This window comes from Stegodyphus dumicola, chromosome 4 (genome assembly GCF_044657685.1).
Source record: "Stegodyphus dumicola isolate Sdum_Otavi_A_Nest chromosome 4, ASM4465768v1".
Classification (NCBI taxonomy): domain Eukaryota; kingdom Metazoa; phylum Arthropoda; class Arachnida; order Araneae; family Eresidae; genus Stegodyphus; species Stegodyphus dumicola.
The window spans coordinates 11,674,273-11,695,156 of record NC_140771.1 but is presented as its reverse complement, the minus strand read 5'-3'; the positions used below and the strand labels follow the sequence as shown (position 1 = coordinate 11,695,156).

Sequence of the window (20,884 nt, the reverse complement as noted above, 5' to 3'; positions counted from 1 at the left end):
TTAATTTAAAAATTAAATTTAAAAATACGGTGCATTAATTAATGTAATACATTAGTTTTATGTAACCCGTGATATAATTATTTGAATTCATCTCTTCTTTTGAATATAAATATATATGCATCGTCAGCTCAGTTTAATATCTGAACTGAATTTTAATTCCATTATTATAGATTGTCATTTACAATTAAAATGCATAAAGTTGAAAAACGGAAATCACATTATTAGCCCAAAGAGCGTTAGGCCAGAAGGGCTATTAATTTCGTTTTGGAACTTTACGTCGAAATCTTCAAAAGTCTGAATCACTTTTCAAATTGTTGCCACCGAATAGCCTGTAATATCTGTAAAAAAATTAAATGATGAAGAATCTGCATAAATGTATGTCTATTTCTCGCATTGTGATAAAACAACGGTTCCTAGAGCCATCCAATTTTGAATAAGGTACGTCTCCTACCGAATACGGACTTCTGGAAGCCCAAATTTGGAATTTGTTTTATTATCTATTTCATATTGTCTAAAGCATTTATGAGTTTTTGATTAAGAAACTCAACAATTTCAAAGCGAGCCATGGCAACACTGTACGAGACAAAAGCAGCGCGCGAGACTGTGTATCGGGAATTCTAAAGATATGCTCTTTTCAAATTATTTTGTGATATTGTTGTTGAATTGAATTTTATGGTTTAAGTGCGATGAACATAATATTTATTAAATAAAGGTAACACATAAAGCGTTAAAAAAACGCCCGGCGCAATATAAAATCTGAAAACTTTCAGATTTAAAAAAAAATTAATTTACAAACACTTTATTAGAATGAAAGTACATTTTATGGAAATGGAGTGCTAGGCATTCTAACTTCTAGACTTTTCTTTAAAGCGTTGGTTCTCAGTTTCGTTTCATTTGTGAATTGGAGCAAAAAAAATGTTTAAGATCCTTTGCTTTAGGGGTTATTTTATTCTTATCATGAAGTAGTTAAGACTTGCTATATTATAAATAAACTTTTCAAGTCAATTTATAACCATTTTATTTTTGATTGATAAACAATATTCTCTAGTACGGAAGTTATATTTTTCAGGAGATGCAAAGAATGGCTTCAGGAAAGAACAAACTTCGAGAAAATTCTTCTGGCATTATCCAGTGCATTGTTACTCAGTTTTTGTTTAGCCATGTTGTTTGGGATCACTTACAAAGGTATGTAAGAAAGAATTCATCATTCTAATCTCTTTTTGAAAGCGTTTGATGATATGCTTTGTTTTCAGGAATCTAAATAACAGTAATACGTTCTTTTATCTACCAATCAAAAGTGCTCATTATGCTGATTGGTAATGCAAATTCTTGAATGTAAAATGGGTGGATTTCATAATAATTTTCATAACTTTCTGTAAGTGTCATGCAAAGATACGAGATATTATTTTCAAGAAGTTCATAAGAAATAAATCCTACATCATCGTAAGTCCTGTAACGTTAATGAATTTGACTTGGTCTTTGACTGGTATGATGGTCCCATGAACCAGGGCATCACGTTTTACTGTTATTTATTTTTAATTTTTTCATTTATATAAATGTCATATGCGTGTACGTACTTTCATGGTTTTCGGCGAACATATACTTTTTAGTGCACTTTATCATATGCTAATGACAAAATGATTAAGCATTCCTTTGAGTAATAGTTGAAACTATGTGTTTGACTGACCATACATTCCTATATAATTAACTATACATCTGAAACACGAGAATCAGAATTTTATTTTGGATTTAAATAGAAATCTTTCGTTATACCATTTAAAGACGAAGTCATTATTCATGTGTTTACATCTATCAAAAACAGCATTATTTGTTTTGGTTATCTGTTAGTATATCAAGAAAAAAATGTACACTGCAAAAAAAAAAAAAAAAAAAAAAAAAAAAAGATGAGACAGTTTTACACCTCCCGTTCTCCTGGGCGACTTGACGAAATTCAAATTGCGGTTTTCATGTCTCGAAAGTGTGACTTAGGATATATATAAGATTTATATATAGCATCATTCTAACATAAGTATTTTGACACAAAATCGGGCTTTTCTGAAATGGCATACCATTTTGTTTCCATATTTTGATTCAACGACTCAAATTACAGTAAGACCCCGCTTAACGCTGTTTCGGTTTAGCGCTCTTTTATTTCAACCCGGGGATTCTCCGAAATTGTGCGCAGCGCTAGGTTTCCAAATAACATATCCGAAACAGTGTAGTTGTGTTTCTTGCTTTTTAATCATTTGAAACAACATTTGTTGACATTATTGTAAGTTTAAATTTGCATAATACTATAACGATTAATTACAGTGACAAATAGTATGTATGATCTTTAGTTTTTATCATGGGTGATAATAAAAAACAAGAAAAGAAAGCAACCAGAAAAAGCATTTCACTGGAAACTCAAATGCAAGTGATTAGAAGATTAGATTCTGGTGAACGTCAATCTCAAATTAGTGCTGCATTGATTTTGGCAACTTCAACAATAAGGACAATTCTTAAGAATAAAGAAAAAATACTGTCATCGGCAACTGCAACTACGTCAAGCTCTGCAACTAGAATTACCCGTTCTAGAAATCACATTATAGAGGAAATGGAAAAACGACTGTCTATATGGATTGACGACGAAAGTGAACGCAATATGCCATTAAGCCAATCTATCATAATGCCTTCTTGACAAAAAGGCAGAAAATTGGAAACCCAGAATAGACTGAATGATCTGACTGAGAATTTTATTTGTTTTTAAAAGTATATGCGTTTATATTGTTTTTATTTTTGTAAGAAATAAATGCTTGATTTTATTTTTATTAAAAAAAACATTATTAAATTTAATGCCTAACCATTTTTCATCCGTCTTCCCCTAACCCCATTATTTACATGTTAAGACAGCCTCGCTTAGCGCTGTTTCGCATTACGCTCTACTTCGATGGAACGTATCCCCCGCGTTAAGCGGGGTCTTACTGTATGTCTAAATATAAAATTTTGTAAAATTTGGTGCGAAATTTACGGAGAAATCCAAAAATTAATCTTGCTGTATTTTTTTTAAGTTTCCGCCAAGAATAATTTTTTTGGCGAACTTCTTAATTGATAACAACCTATTTTCCTTTTCTTTTTTTCATTGTAGAACGAGGGGGGAGGGAAAGTCATCATTTGTACTTTCAAATAATTTTAAGAAAGAGCGTATTATCGTTTAGCGTTATTATCGCTCAAAAAAAATGAAGCCAAATTTCAAAACGCTCCAATATATAAATTCACGTATATGTTAGAAAATTTTGAATAAAAACACTAATTTTTTTAAAGGTGTATCTAGAAATACATCTACTTTAAGATGAGGTTAAAAATTTTATAGGTTATAATACAAAATGTTTTTCAAAAAAAATTATAAAAAATATTTTAAAATACAAATTTTAAAAATAAATCACAAAAAATGTGCGAATTGTATATGGATTAAACTTAAATTTCGAATTCTGGAAGAAGAAATCAAGCAAGTTTAATAAAAAAAAGAGATGTTAATAAATATATATCAAATTCAATTAACACCGGGGAGCTAAAATTTTGAGAGCTAAGATTTTAAAAACAACTCGTGCGATTTTTACGACACTTAGCTTGAGTCATAAAATCGAAATATAGAAAAAAATTGGCATGTTAATTCGAAAAAAGTCCGATTTTGAATTAAAATGCCTATATTAACACAACGCTATATATAAATCTAATACATATGCTAAGTCGCGCTTTCGAGACATGAAAAACGCAATTTGAATTTCGAATCGCCCCAGTAGAACGAGGTATAGAACTATCCCAATTTTTTTTTCTTTTTTTGTGTGTGTAGTGTACTTCTTTTCCTATATGTTCAATGCTGAACGCTTTACACTAGTAAAAAATTTATTATTGATTTATCTACATAATTACGAAGACGTTACAGTTGAATCTTTCTATAAAAGTCGATAACTCGATAAAACTTCGGTATGTTTTTAATAATTCAGGTTTAAAATTTGAGATATTTATGTATTGATTTTGAATAGCATTTTTTAGAGACATTCGGTATTATTTGGAAGCAGCAGAAGTGAAAAATTAGCAACGCCTTCGCCGGGAATCGAACCACAGACCTTTGGAATACGCGCCCAGCTTGCAGACCACTACACCACGACGGCACGCTAAGTTCCAGCTTTTTTTGTAGAGACATTAGGTTTTTTTTTTTTTTTTTTTTGGAAGCAGGAGTCATGAGAAATGTGCAACGCTTTTGCCAGGAATCGAACCACGGACCTCTGGAATACGCCCCCAGCGTGCAGAACCACCACAACCCGAAGGTACGCTAAGAAGGCGGGAGAAATACCTTATATACTCCCCTTTTAAAAGGCGACTGAGGTTTCTAGAGGACCCAACCGCCAACTCCTGTGTGTGGAGAGTCATCATCTACCACCCTTTTAGTTCGGCCGCCACTTGTAGAGACATTAGTTAATTTTTGGAGGCAGGAAAGGTGAAAAATTTGCAAGCGCCTTCGCCGGGACTCGAACCACGAACCTCTGGAATACGCCCCTAGTATACAGACCACTACACCACGCTAAGAGGTAGGCACGCTAAGAGGGCGGGAGAAATACCGTATAATTTATGCAGCTGAAACTCTTTCTTTACACTGTAAAAAGCAATGACGGCAGTCGTATACCTTTATCTCGAATAAAAATGCAATCGAACACTATTCGTTTAGTTCGGTAGCCTCTTAGTATAATATAGGGACTTTTATTAATATTTATGATATTGGTGATACGAATCGTGGCTAAGATTGATATTAAATTATGACCTAAATAATCAGGTCTTCATTTGACCTAAATAATCAGGTCAGTTGTAAATAACGCTGCGATTATGAATGAAACATTTTTAGACAGAAAAAAACTAGCATTCAGTTTATTTTAAGATTTAACTTAAGAATATTGTATGTTACTTAACAAAGGAAGCGATTAAATAAAGTTACTTTATTTACTTACCTTTAAATGTTTCTAAATTTTTCCCACTGAGGTTTGATCAGAAAGATGGTGAGCCATCTTACGGCAAATCGGGCTAGCTGTTGCTAGCGCTTTAATAAAAAGTGAACAAAAGGGAAGAACAAAAAAATACCATTTCATTGTGACAGTCTTGTCACATAAGAGGTATTTAACTTGATTAGATTCAAGGTCCCGCAAAATGTCATCTCATAATGAGCATTATCGTTTTATTATATAGTCTTGCATTGAAAGAAATCCGAATAAAACTTCCTCATTCCGCAACCACCGCAGCATTAGTTTCTAAGCAAACGGGGGTTTGCAAACAGTAGCAAAGAGATGTCTCCTGTGTTAGATCAATGTGTTTTACTTTTAATGGCTTAGATGCGACAAACTAAACATTACAGCTTTTATGAAAATATTTTATTTACAATCAATCTCCTTAACTGTAATGAGCGTCAAGCTGAGATTCCCGAAAGGTTATTCGTGATATTTTTATAGTAGTATGTTTAAGCAGTGCTCCTAGCGCTTTGTGCTTTAAGCTGAGTCACTTACCTTTCAGATATATGTATTAAATATATAGATAGATATATAATAATAGTAAGTTTTGTTTTCGGTTTGGTTTAGTAGATCATGGCAAAGCACACTAAGGTTATCTGCCTAAGGGGAAGGATGCCTTTGTGGTTAACTTTCTAAGGAAAACCTGCTGGTATACACGTTGCACATGGAAAAAAGCACGAAACCGCCCATGCAGCCAGCCTGTTAGTCTGGAATCGAAGCCAGGTCGGAACTATTAGTGTTCAGTGATTTTACCGCTGGTCGGTTGGTGGGTCATAACAGCTGTAAAATCACAGAACATTTTTTTCCAGTGGCAGGCACTTGCCTATAACGGCTTTGGACACTCCTAAGGCCAGAAGTGGAGGCCATTTTATCGTGTAGGCCCTTAATAGGCGGCCATCGCTACCACCTATAAAGGGACAGACAATTTTACATCCATGCCTTCTCCGGGATTTGAACCCGGGACCTTCGATATCGCAGTCATGCTCTCCTAACCACTATACCGTCTGGGCGGCCAGTGAGCATTGTTAATTTGACCCAAATTAGTAGAATAATGACAGTAAAGCTGGTTGTATACAGGGGGATTCTATGATCATTATAGATAGATGACACGATATGATCATCATTATAGATAGTCATGGGACAAAAGGGGTGGTTGAGCATACTAAAACCTGTATTATTTGTATAGCAATATAGAGTCTAATACACGAAGGCAAAAAACTACACGAGAGGAAAATTGAGTGTATTTACAAAATCAACGCAAAGCGCTTCTTTGCAGCAATACGGTATTCACAAGAAATGTTCAAAATTGTGATCATGAGCAGTAATATATGGTGGATAACGTCCAGAGGCTGTTCAGACATTTTTTAGACGATGTATATTGTATTCACAAAACTAAATGACATAAAATTCTTGTGTTTTAAATGTTCTATTTGTTATCCCTTATTCTGAACTATCTTTCGACACCGCAATTTCCAGGATAATAATGCCTTTTGAAGTGGCAGAAGAGGTATTCTATCGCATTCCTACCGAACAGCTTTCCAGAGTCCTGTTAGGGTTTGGGGACAACGTTTGGATAATGCAGTTTTTAATAAAAGTCCGAAAGTACAAAAATCCATAGGTGACACATCGGGAGATTTAGTAGGGATATCAGTGAAGCCTTGATACCAGTTTTTGTTCCATTTCTTTTAGGAAATTTACAGTGGATTTTGATGTGCGACTGCTAGCTTTGTCCTGATGGAGTCTCACAGATGGATGGCACTGTGGGTAAAGCGATGGTATTTCATTCGGAAAAATTGGCGATGAAATATGTTCCTGATAGTATTTGGAGTTAATCTTGACATTTTCTTGCACTCTCTTTATTTTTCACTTGCCATTATAAGAAAAACCAGCAACAATCATGAATCCTTTAGAGAAACTTTCTTTCGATTCTTTGAACCATGTACTTAAATTTTTTCTCCCCTTTTATGATAATAAATGGCTCTTTTTTTTTTTTTTTTTTTGTTACAATCATTTAAATACACCCATGCTTCCTCTATTGTGACAATTGTTTTCCAGTTTTCTTTGGATAAGTGTTTCTCATATAGAATTCTGCAGCGTGTCCTGCGTCGAGCGATATTCTTTGGAAGAAAACGATGCACATTGCGTTTTTTCGCTTTCTTAAGATTTAAATCAACGTTTATCATTTTGTTTACAGTGGACACCGAGCATTTTAATGATTTTGCAACAGTCCTTTGACTAGGGGCATTTTCTTTTAACATTAAACAACGTACCTTTGCAATAGCCGAAGATGTCCTTTTTTTCCTTGAATATTTGTTTGGAATTTTTGTCCCACCTGAGGCTCTAATTTGACTTTAATTCCTTTCTTGTTGATGATATTACCTATTGACGCTTTAGATATCACAAAACCATGTTTCTCGCGTCGTTTTTGGATAACGGAGTATGCATATTTCTCTTCGGAAAGAGCGTAAATGTAGCCTTCGAACCACTGCTTTGTTAAATTCGCCATTTTGAATAAAAACCAAAACTTTCAAGCCACAGATGATAATTTTGACTTTTAAAAACATAGTACAATTGCAATTACTTCTTTTGCAGCAAACGATGTTTTATTACCGCTTACCAAAATTGTCTAAAAAATGTGTGAACAGCCTCTGTACACCCATAGAAAAAAATCCACGCTGGATAAATCTGGCGAACCGGGTGGTCATCAGACTGGTCCTTTCCCGCCCCGTAAAATTTGCGCCCTAGTAATTCTTCCGTTGATGCAATCGAATCGCGGTTTGCGCTGCTTACTACAGCCCTCTACCTCCTTCATTGTTATCCGCCCACTACCGCCCTCATTGCCAGCCAGTCCCAGCTGTATTTCGTATTACTGTCGGTGGTCGTACATTTGAACATTTATTGTGAATACTGTAAAATTGCAAAGAAGCACTTTGCGTTGATTCCGTAAATAAACTCATTTTTTCCTCCCGTGTCATCTTTTGCGTTCGTGCCTTAACATGTCACTTTAGACCCTACATTTCTGTACACAAGATGCATAGTTTAGTATGCTCAACCACCCCTCCAAGTTTGTCTCATGATCATTGAATCACCCTGTATAATTTCACGAGTGTTCCTCTGTTTGGCATAAATACGAGCCAGTTTTCTACAATAGCTACTCCGCAAAGGCAGTTCCTAAAGTATCTTTACACTTAGGCAGATAAACCTCGTGTTTTTGCTGTATTTGTTAAATTTTTACCACTGATAGCATTCACAAAGAGGACTAAGCACAGAGAAAATACACTGTATAATTTTTATTTTTTACAATAATTCCTAGAAAGTTGCTCCTATATTCTTATTCAGAACCTGGAAGCACGAATACACACACTGTTTTTCATATCGATTCGCTTAGAAAATATGAACACTTGAACAACTCGTTAATAAGCGGAAGCTCAGAAACCCTGAAGATGTTCGATCGTGTGCTAACTAACAATATTTAATGCAAATGTAAATCTAGTTGCGACTTCCCCTGTAAGAGCTTCTCGCGTGAAAACAGAAATAATAAAAGTGATAAGTTCAAATACTATGAATCGCTGAAGCTGCAACTAATTAAACGAAATCTGAAACTATATGCATAAAGAACTATCCAAATTCTATATGTAATCTGTAGAAAAACTTTCTTTAGCATTGTGGCACACTTAAAAGAAATTAATATTTATATGGCAGACATTTTGAAATAGTTGAGGTTTGTTACAGTTAAATCTCACGGTCATTTAGATTTCAATATTACATCAAATTTATAAATATGCAAGCATTATTGAAATAAGCTGCATATTTCTTATAATATTTATAATATAAAAACATGATAAAATGTCGTAATATTTTAGTTTTAAACGATGCTCTAAATTCTTGTTTTAAAATGGTAGTTTTTACGTTAGAAGTAACCCTTGAAAGTTTTGATTTAAATATTTTAGTATAGACAACTTGTGAGGATCTTAAGTCTTACTAACGTTTATTTTATTTTAAATCTTTACTATCACTTCTTATTTTCTACTTCCGGCCAGAATTAAAAGCTTTAACTTATTTATGCAAATTTGTCTGGCGAACGCCAAGTACTTAAGTTGTGGCTTTTTGCCAAGCGAGCGAGAGGAAGGAGTTAGTAGAAGCAGGCCACTTGCCTTAGCAGTTTTACTCAGTTGCTGGTTGCCTTCCAGCAACTGAGTAAAACCAGTTCTCTGTACTACATACGGCTTCCTGTTAATATACGGCCAATCTTCTCGGAGGCCCTTGTTTGTTATTTCAAAGTTGAGTTTAGTTAATATTTTTATATTCTTACGTTCAGACCACAAGTGGTTGGTCTCTGTATTCCGAAGTCCGGAAATTATTGTAAAGAGTGAAAAAATAAAGGGTTTCGTATACCCTTCCTGTGTATCTTGTCTACTTCCCACATTTATTGAACATAGCTTTAGTAAGCCCCCTGTTCCGAGTCAGGTTTTTTGAATGTTCCCAAAGCAAGTAAGGCGGAACACCGAACCTGCCGAATTACGTCGTAGCAAATGACATAATTTTTTTTTCAATATGTTTTAACATTTAGCTATAATTCCTTTAATTTATTTCTTTAAATTAAGTTTCCTCATACTACCAGATTGATTCCTTAATTGCAGATCCAGAAATTTTTTTTATATATACTAGAGATTTCGGAAACAAATCAACTTCCTAATGGATATTTCAGAATAATGATTTTTCTCCTCAAGTATAACTCAGTATCTGTACATCAGTATAATATTTTGCTTGCAAAAATCAATCATTTAATTATTTCACTACGTTTATTGTCATGGTGGTTATAGTGAAAAACATCGCGGACAAAAAAAATGCAATGAGAAAATGTCGTGATACAAAACATCGTGGAGGTTGAGAAAAAAAGCAAAGAAGTTCTAACATAATCGTGGTACAAAATATCATCTTCGAAAATAAAGCAGTTGAAAAACTTCGTGGTTTAAAAACATCGTAGCCGGAAATATCGTGGTAAAAAATAAAGCACCTACAAATCATCGCATAACGGTAACATCGCACACATGCGTTTTTCCGGTTTTAAAAATTATAAATGCATATTCGCATAAATGTACTGATACACCTCTTCTCAGTATGACAGAGCACATTCAGTACTTACAACTTCAAATTACCAAAATGTTGAACACAAAGCAGTGCAAAGCGAAAGCTGGCTGCGACTACCGCAATGTGTCCTGCTGAATAAAAATGGTTCCCTAAAAGCAGTTCGCATAAAAATACATCAAGTGAGATTCTCAGAAAAGAAAATTTAACAAATGTGGAAGAGAGCAGAACATTTTCTACTAGGTTTGGGAGACCAAACAAAGGTCCTAATGAATTGGAATATGAGATTAAAGTCATAGTAAAGATGAAAATAGATACTCAAAATACAAACAGAGAATTCAAATAGAGACAAAAATATAGATATATATATACAAATACGCAATCTTTACAAATACCGACGTGCATGTATAGAGTTTACGTTGGAGAATTTAAATCTCTTAGGAGATGAGCAGAATAAGGACGTAATTCTTTATGCTCTTGTAGAATTTCATATTGAAACGTAAAACTCATTAGATGGTTACAAGTAATAGATTTCTTGTAAAAATTTCTATTGATTTCTTTAAGCTTTTAAGAAACTTATCAATAGTTTCAATGAAGTCTTCGTGCAATCATTGCTTCCGCACGTAGAAGTATGTGTTAGTATAGAACTACGCGTAGAAGTATGCACGTAGAAGTATGCGCAGATACTTATTTTGCACGTGTTGGAGTTTGAGCAGTCATTTTTGGTAAGCGTAGCCCAGCCGGTGAAGCATAGGTAAGGATTGGACGCACAACTGAGGCAATTTGGAATAATTGCAAATAATTAGAAAAAGGCAGTTGATCATTTTTATTGCATTGCTCCTAACATTTTCGATATGATCCTTCCAACTAAGTATGCTACGGAAAATGATACCAAGATTCGCGAACTTTTAGAATAATTTCATCAAAAAGAGTCAGATTTTTGTTAGGTAAAACATTCATGTGCTTTTTACGAATAATTAACAACTGAGATTTATGGTCATTGATGGATATTTTCCATTTTGTGCACCGGTCTTCAATTATTGGCATTATTTCTTGGTTTTCGTTTGCTGATTTGACTGCCAAGGCAGTATCATCGGCATAACAGCCCATAAAATAATTTAAACAACTTACTAGTTTGCGAAAGTCCATCACGTGGAAGAGGTAAAGGATAGGGCCTAAGATACAGCCCTGTGGAACTCCAGCTTTGATTTTTTTAAATCTTATTGTGCTTTACCAAAAGTAACTGTAAATGTCCTATTTGTAAGGAAGAACATAATTAAAAGTATGATTTCCCTAAGAAATCACGGTTAATTAATTTGTATATTAGTCCCTCATGGCGGACGCTGTCGAATGCATTCGCCACGAACAGCACGAGTAAGGCAACATTTTGACGATTATGAAGACTTGCGCCAGCAAACTCAACAAGTATTACGAATTGTTTAGAAGTATAAAGATTTTCTCCGAAGCTAAACTATTCAGGTGGTAGAAGTTCAAGATAAGGTTTCCTTCTGCACAGGATGATTCTTTCAAAAATTTTCCCTAAGCCTGATAATATGCTGATTGACCCGTAACCATCTGGCCTCGTTGTGTCTTTACCTGGTTTATGTAAAAGGATGATTTCGCACATTTCCACTCTTCAGGGAGGTAAGAATTATTCAGACAGGCATTAATTAAGCTAGTTAATTTGGTAATAACATTTTTTCGTAGGTTTTTGATTCCAACATTAGAAATATTGTCAAAGCCTGGTGCTTTTCGAAATTTTAATCTTTTAATGATATTGGTAATCTCGTTAGGGGTTGCAAAATCAGTTCGGTTTTTCACACTAGAAGCATTTAACCAGTCTCTTGCAAAGTAACTGACTTCGTATACAAACTTGACATCACAAGATGATACTTTTGAACTGATACTCTTTCCGGTCTTTATATAGTTTTCTCCCCGTCTGCGAAGAAATTTCGAGTACCTACGATTTGTTGAGATTTCTGAAATGCAGAGTTACAGTTACGTAAGGCCAGATACAGTTACAGTTACTTAGGGATCGCACCAAAATGTCATTCAGTGATCCCCAAGCTTGGGGATTTTTGGCGATTTCTCGTCTAATTTGGAGACAAAAAATAGACATTGATTAATTTTTATGACCTTCTGAAATTAATTTTTTCTTTCGCAATTTCATAAAAAATACCTGGTTAATGCTATTTAATAAATACAGGTAAACAGGATTTTTCATAAATATAGATAACACGCAAAAGGTTAAAAAAACGCGGCTTGGACGTAATATAAAATCTAAAACTTTCAGATTTTTTTTTCTTTCAAATTTAATCTGTCTGCTATTGACGAATAAACTAAGCTATTTAAATGCAACGGATGCAGTTTTTAAGAATATTATTTTTTTAAACTTTTCAATCTCATTCAGTTTTTTGAAAATGCGTTTAATTCATGATATACCTAATTAAGAATCTAATTAAGAACATTAAATACTTTTATAAAATTAAATTATATATTTTTCACTTTTCAAATGTAGAGAAGATAGAAAACGTTCCTATGCAAGTCTAAATGCATATTAATATTCTATCTTATGCCTCGCTATTTCACCCGGGCCATCTCTACTGATAAACCGCATAAAACTTTAAAAACAGCTCTTTTGTGGGGGAACTTTAAAATCTGAAAATTTTTTAGTTTTTGCTTTTTAATTATTGTTTTTTTTATTATTATTTTAAAGCTAGAATTGCAATAGATATTTTTGACTCTGCTAAGTCTTGCTTAAAGTTCAAAATTATTAAATCTTCTTTAACATTATGTACAAACATAAGCTATTTGTTATATTTAACTTTATGAACGAAAATAATGGAATGCATTTAAAAGATAAAGAGTGCTAAATTTCAGAGAGAAAGAACGAGAGTTTAATGGAGATAGGCAGTGAACAAAACAGGAAATTACAATTAATTTTGTCTGGAGTGTCTCCACTTCCAGCTATGTCGAGAGCGGTATTATTCTTTCCCGGAACTTAAGCCGTTGACGTTTTAGAGCTAAAATGAATAAAATCCATGACTTCATCAATAATTTGAGCAAGTCATACGAGCCGTCTTAAATTTATTGCTTCGATGTTTATTTGTTAGAATGGAAATTTTAAGGAAGATGAGTTCCACTCTGTGAATATGAAGTAGAACTGACACTACTCCCACGCGATTAATTCGTAATTGTGATTATTATATGTATATTCGATTTAATGTTAAATATAATTCTTTAATTTTGGCTGCTGTTTACAAAATAAATATTACTTCATACCTGAACAACTTTTGAAAAATGTTTAGCATTTTTGCTCGGCAATTTCGTTTAATTCGTAACTCAAATGTTTGTTTTTAGCTATTATATGTAACCTATATCCCAGAGAATAACACTCTGTGGGATACGTTTACGCCAGAAATTGAAAGTAGGATAAAATAAAATATAAGCTGATTTTTTTAAACAATTGAAACGAAATCCTTTCATATGTGATTATTGCTTTGTGTCTTGACCAAGTGAAAAGTATTGGCCACTTGAAAAAGTCATTTGTTGCAAGCCTTCTGCGGCAACGAATCATTGAAATAAATGTACAGCTAAATCTCCAGTAACGAATTCTTTCATTTGTTAATTAAGATCAGAAGTCTTCATGTTGCATATCGTTACGATGAAGGATCAAAGCAATTTCTTTCTGCCATTTTTTTAATTAAGAAAACAGATAAAAAAAAACTCTTCGTGTTCCACGAAGTATTCCACGAGGATTACAGATGCAAGTACGAATATATAGATCACAGTACAAGGAATTCAACAATAAAAACATAAAATCTAGGCCTGGAGAGATCAAAGAAAAAATATGTATATTAAATAAAAAGAAAATCTGAAAGGTTTCAGACTTTAACTTACGTCCAAAGGGGCGTTTTTTAACATTTTGTGTGCTACCTTTATTTATTAAATATCATGTTCTTCGCACTTAAACCATAAAATTCAGTTCAAGAGCAATATCACAAAATAATTTTAAAATGAGCATATCCTTTAGAACTTCGATACACAGCCTCACGCGCAGGAGATAAAAGTATTTTTCTGTAAAACGTTGCCATTGCTCGCTTTGAAATCCTTGAGTTTATTAATAAAAAATTCTTTAAAGTTTTACAAAATATGAAACCAAAAGTTTTTTTACCCCGTAGAGTGCTGCCGTTGCTCAATTTGAAATCGTTGAGTTTGTGAATCAAAAATTCATTAAAGTTTTACAAAATAGGAAATCGATAATAAAACAATTTCCAAATTTGGGCTTTCAGATGCCCATATTCGCAGTAGGATTACGTCATACAAAATTGGATGGCTCTAGGTACCGTTGTTTTATCACAAAGCGAGAAACATACATACATTTATGCAGATTCTTCATTGTTTAATTTCTTCAAATATAATAAAGGGCGGTAATATTTGGTGGCAACAGTTAACGAGCATTCAGAGTGATTCGACGCAAAATCACAAAACGAAAACAATAGTTCATCAGAGACAAAGTCTCTTTGGACTAAATACAAATACTATTATAGTAAAAATACTAAAATATACCATGAATAATTAAACTATGTTGATAATCATATGAAAGAAAATAAACCAACTTAAAAGAAGACAAATTAATAAAAATGAAATGATACTTAAAAATAATACTGATAGAAAGAAAAATAATTCTTCAATATTGCAAAACCATCATTGCATAACGTAATCTTACATAGACAATACGTAAAATAATACAATGAGACATAAAAGATAAAAATCCAATGATATAAATAATAATACTAAAATTTCAAAGAACAAATAATTTCTTGCAAGACTGCAAAGACCTTGAAACTCCTAACAAGATAATAGAAAATAGGTAGCCAGCAAACAGAGAGTTACCCTAAACTCGACTTTTAAATGCACTTCTGGCAGTCGCATGCAACCTACAATGCAATAAAATATGTTCCACTTCTTACACAGCATCACCGTAAGCACAGAATACACTAGTAACAATATTGAAACGAATTAAAAATTAAGTTCCAAAATTCCCATGAACGGTCAAAATTTGAGTAAGTTTTTAATTCGGTTGAAAATGCCTACGCTTAAGTCGTTGGAGAACACTTAAAAAAAATCTCTTTGCCCTCTGGGCCTTCAAAGAAGCAAGATATTCGGCATTCCAAGGATTTTGAATAGAGCGTTTTAAATATAAGATTGCACTTCTAGCCATTCATAAATGCTTAGCTTAAAATTGTTTCAGTTGTTTAACTAACACTCGCGTACAAAGATCAAATTGCAAGCGATTGCAAGTCTTGTAATTTCTATATTATTTAAGTATATTCGTTTAACAATAAATCGTTAGAGAAAACATAAATTATATCTGTTTCTGATCTTTTAATTAATAGTTTTAATTTAAAGTTGCAGCATTTGATAAGAACTTAAATTAAAATACCTAATAAGAACATTGAATTTCAAAAATTCAGTTATTACATAAAATATTAACAAAATTTAATCCATCGGCGTTCGTTTTTTTATAATTATATCATATTCAAAGCCTCATAAAATAGAATTCTTAATAATTAAATTAACTTCGAGAACAATGTGTATGGATTTTTGAAAAATCCATATAATTAATTTCTCTATAGGCCAAATACTGTTACATGTTTTGCTGTAAATGCAAATGAATTAACTTTCTTTTTTTTTTCTTTTTTTTATCTCAACGGATTTAGATAAAAATCACACATTCAGAATTATTCTTGTTTTCATTACACTTTCTTTTACACAGTGAAACAATGATATGGCTTTTGTTTACCTAAAGGTGAATACTGCATTAAAAATAAGATAATAAAATATTATTTGCATAAAACTAAAAGTATAACTTATTTTTATTAAAGAAAAATTCAACTGAAACTTGTTTTCTGTTGCAGAATTATGTACAGTACTTTTCGTTTATAATTAATTTGCGAATATTTTAAGTCTATCTACATGTCATATATTTTCATCTAAATTTATTTAATACTAAATATTCTTTTATTTTATGCTTATTTTATTTTATTTAAAAGGAAAAGAAAATTTTAAAAGTTTACAAATAAATTAACAACAATCTTAATTTTACTTGACTTAAAAAAAAGTCTATAAGGTTTCAGATTTTGACGGTCGCTCAAGAGGGTTTGTTAAGGTTTTTAAGCTTTCGTTGAGCTCGCAGTCTACCAGTCTGTTGTTGCACTCACTCCTACAACCAGCCCCCCTGTGTTTGCATTTTAGTTTTATTATTAAGCATCATTTTCTTCTCACGTACGCCATATACATTTCAATAGCAAAAGTACGAAAATTTTAAAAACAGCATAGCAATCAATATACGTTTAGAATTCCCAAGGCAGCGTTAAGTAATGGCATAAAATTTTCCTGTTATTTTCAGTCCTTTCTCGGTTTATCCTATCAATGTTCAGATTTCTTACTAAGATGGCTTGCAAAACTGTTATTTGTCCCAGTAAAGTTACAAAATATTTAAAAACTGCATACCTTTAGAATTTCCGATAGACAGTCACAAGCGCTGAAGATAAAAATGTTTTATTTTTCGTACAGTGTTGCCACTGCTCGCTTTGAAATCTTGAGTTCGACAGTCAAAAATGTGTTAAAATTTTACAAAATATAAAAGATAATAAAACAAATGTGAAATTTGAGCTTCCAGGAACCCATGTTCGGGTGGAGGACTAAGTTATTCAGAATTTGAAAGCTCTATTTACCTTTGTTTTTTCAAAATGCGAGAAACATTCAGATTCTTCATTTTTAATATCAAAATGTAACACGCAGCGATAACATTTGGTGGCAGCAACTTGAAAAGTAATACGCCGCTTATAGCGATTCAACGCAAAATACCGTTTCGAAACTAATATCTCATTCAGGACTAATGTAAAGTGGCCACATGTTCATTCAGACAAAGCGAGGCAAATGGAATGAAATGAAAATTGTAATTTAGTTATGAAAGCAGACAAATAATTCAAAAAAATATTTTTTATTTTATACATTCATGTACTTGTCTATAAATATACAAAAATAAATTTATTATTAACTATTGGTAACTATAAAAATATTTGCAAAAAACTATAATTTGAATACTATGCTTAATTAACTTAAAATTTTATTTAAAAAAAATTTTGATTTTCTTTCACGGTCATATTTTTATCCGAGTGAATACTTTGCAATAGATTCGGATCATTTATTAAAATGTCTTGAAATTTCTCACATGAATTGGTCAAATTATGTTTTACCCTTAATACAGATTTTAATGTTCAACTGCGGTTTTTCAATTATCCATATTTTATTGATACTAGAAAAAACACGTTTTGTTGCTGCATTTGTTCCTGGAAAGGAGAGCGCGTGTTCTACAATTTTCAAAATATTTTCATATGGAATATTATTCTGTTTAAAATGAAGGAATAACTCCGTCCATTTTTTACTTCCTCGTACGAAGTAAAAAGGAAGTATTGTAATCGCGAAAAGTTTCAGGCAGCATATTTCAACGAAAATATCCATTTTGACCGCTATCGAATGCAATTTAACGATGTTTTTCCGTGACATCTGTACGTAAGGACAGAATAAAAGACTCTTTTCTTCCAAAAAAATGATAAAACTGCTTTAAAATGAATTCCGAAGAGAATTTTTCGTGGCGCTGTACGAACGTATGTACGTATGTACGTACGTATCTCGCATAGCTCAAAAACGAGTAGCCTCAGAACGTTGCAATTTTGTATATAGGACTGCTATAACATGTAGATGTGCACCTCGTATTTGGGTTGCAATCGGCCGCACCAAACGTATATAAATATATTTATATATATATCCAGTCCGTTACCCGGCTCAGTGATCGCAGTTTCTTTCCTCTTATATGTTTGTAAATTGTATATTTTTTGCTTTAAAAATGATTGAATTGTGTTGTTCTTATCTTCCAGTTAAGGTTTTTATGCCTTTAGTAAATCTGTATGCAACATTTTTAGAACTATCAACAATTTTAAAACTAATTCAGAAGTCAAACAACAAAAATCAGCGTTATACCTACAAAACCATCGAAACTAGTCCTGTGAAAATTTTGTAGGTATAACGCTGATTTTTGTTGTTTGACTTCTGAATTAGTATTTATTTGGCGTGTTATTGTGTCTTAATTTTAAAACTGTTTAAGTGCCGCTAAGCTTAATAATGTTTTTGATGGCGGCCATTGATTGCTTACATTTGAAACAGCAGACTAGTGGATTTGTTGCCAATCTAGAGAAACTTAGCTTCGCAACAACAAAGATAACGCCTTCATTTATTATTGCGGATTAAATCATGCTTAATCCTTTTCGGAATTTTTTCGAGGAAATAAGTCTTAATTTAAAATTTACTTAAATTATTAAAAAATAAATTAAAATTTATTTCGTAATTTTTAATACATATATTTTGAGTTTTTATGTATTTTTGGCCTTGTCGCGAAGTGAGAACTGACTTAATCCAGGGATAAATACTGAATCGTCTGTGAAAAACTATTTCTCTTTTGTTTTGTTTGCTTAATTCCTTTTATACATCTTTCTATATTTATTGTAGTATCTGAATAGAACATGTGGCAACGATTAGATAATTCTTTAAATGATATAAATTTTGTGTATTCTGAGTCATAATATGAACGAAATATAATACTGTTAAGTGAACCTAGCGCCAGAGTGTCGCTATGGTAAACAAATAGAGTGAATTTTAAAGAATGCATTTATTCTATTGTGGTTTATGCTCTGTCGGCGAAGCAGATATTATTCAATCCAATAAGTTTAAATGAAATGCAAGAACAAATGCGTATAATTTAATATTCTGTACAAGGAAGTCATGTGGTGTACACATCAGATTTTTTTTGTCTGTTTCCACATTTGCAGATAACCAACATTTAATTTTTTCTTCAGTAACATATCTTTTTACCAATGACACCTCATCAAAAGGAAAATTTTTGCAAATATTATTTTTCGGAAAATGGTTACTACTAGTAAAAAGATTTTTCCATATATTTCCCAAAAAATCTCCTTTTTTAATGTCGCCTAATTCTTTTATTTTCGATTTCTGCGCTTTGACAAAAATTCTTCAAACTTTCAACACGCACAGTATATATATAAAAATACGAATAATTTTTTGCTATGATATTTTCAAGTTCCACTGGAAGTAAGCCAGATGCTGTTTGAATAGTACTGTGTAGAATGTGTGCTGGACAACCTACTCTAATAATTTATTGGTTCAAATGTTCGTTAAGTTTCGTAAAAACGTTATTGATGCCTCTTCTAGCTTTTTCACCAAAATTTGCTTCAGTGTTATCCTCACAATAGACAATAGTTTTATTGTTCAAATTATTCTTTTTTAAAATAGTACGCCCTCGGTAATGAAATAAAATAAAATCTAATATTCTAATTTTAATTCCTGTTTCTGGATCAAAAAGTCTAACAATTCTGGGAAATAATTTTAAATCTTTGTTGTTGGAAGCATCATAATATATGGATATAAATGTGCATTTATTCTAATTCTTTCTGCAATTGTGAAAACGAATATAGTGAAAAAACATTACAAAAAATTGCTTCGGTTTTTGTCCTTGCACGTGCATATTTTTTGTCGTACAATGTTTTGATCATTTACGACATACAATCTGAAACTTTGATTGTGGTTTAGGGTGTGGAAAGCAAATTAGCCCTTCAGCTAATGCTAGCTGTTCTTCCGTTAACAATACATATTCCTTGACGAGACGTAAAGACAATGATCGAACACCACCGAGTAAATCTAACTCGTTACATCGCCTAACTTAGTTTACTCTGCACGCATTTTATGTGTTTTTTTAAATTTATGTATTTTTTATTTCTTGTATGTAATTACTATACTAATTAATAAATAATAGGTAATATTTTTACAGTATATTTAAAATAAGAAATGCAGGTATTTTCTAAAAAGCTGGACATTTTTAAAAATCGGCGAGACGCGGGAGAGTCCTCTAAAAATCGGGATGTGTGGTCACTTTAGACTAATATCCCTTTTGGACTAAAAACGAATGTAACGAATGATCCGGGTAACTGAAGTTCCGAATATTACAGTCTACACAGCTGTGATTTTATTAGTTTTAGATTTCGCATTACTTATAACAAGAATGCAGCGTATTTTCCAAAGATATTGAACGATATGCTTTGAGTATATATAATTTTATCACATTTATTACTTAAGAACCTATATGCACTTCCCACGTAGCAGCAAACGGACATCATAATTTTTTTTCTTATAGTCCTTGAGCTTTGTCAAATGGCCTACTAAACCAATTCGTAAAATTACCTACTGAGCTAAGTCTGTGCGTCATTTTGGTTCTCTCAATTAGTTCAAGTACAATAAAATAACAGGATATTGTATTAAGACTTGCTTTGCTTGAATAAGAGAAGAAATTGAAGGAAGATTCCACGACATAATACAGATAATATTCTGTAATTCGAAACTATTCTGGGGTCGTGACCCTAAGATTCCTAGTTATGATTTGTGCAGCTGCGCCTCTTTTTCTTTCCTTCTCGTCTATTATCCTATTAAATAGTAATTCCTTACGAATCGGGCTTCAGAGATTGGACAGTTACGCATTGGGAGTGATCGAAAATTCTATCCTGCAATATCATTCTATCAAAATTTTATTCTATAAAATTTATTTATGTTTTGCATGGCTTTATGTACAGCATTCTTTAATCCAGTGTTGTAGAGAATTTTATGGAATCTCTTTTGGATGG

The 20,884-nt window shown here is 32.4% G+C and overlaps 1 protein-coding gene across 1 annotated transcript in view; it reads left to right on the top strand.

Annotated features, from left to right (window-relative positions):
- Nucleotides 1-20,884, top strand: part of LOC118204566 (neprilysin-2-like) — a 124,233-nt gene that overhangs the window by 12,859 nt on the left and 90,490 nt on the right. The window contains exon 2 of the mRNA XM_035376876.2: nucleotides 1,070-1,185. Coding sequence (XP_035232767.1) covers nucleotides 1,070-1,185 — 116 coding nt within the window. The remainder of the gene's footprint in view (nucleotides 1-1,069; nucleotides 1,186-20,884) is intronic.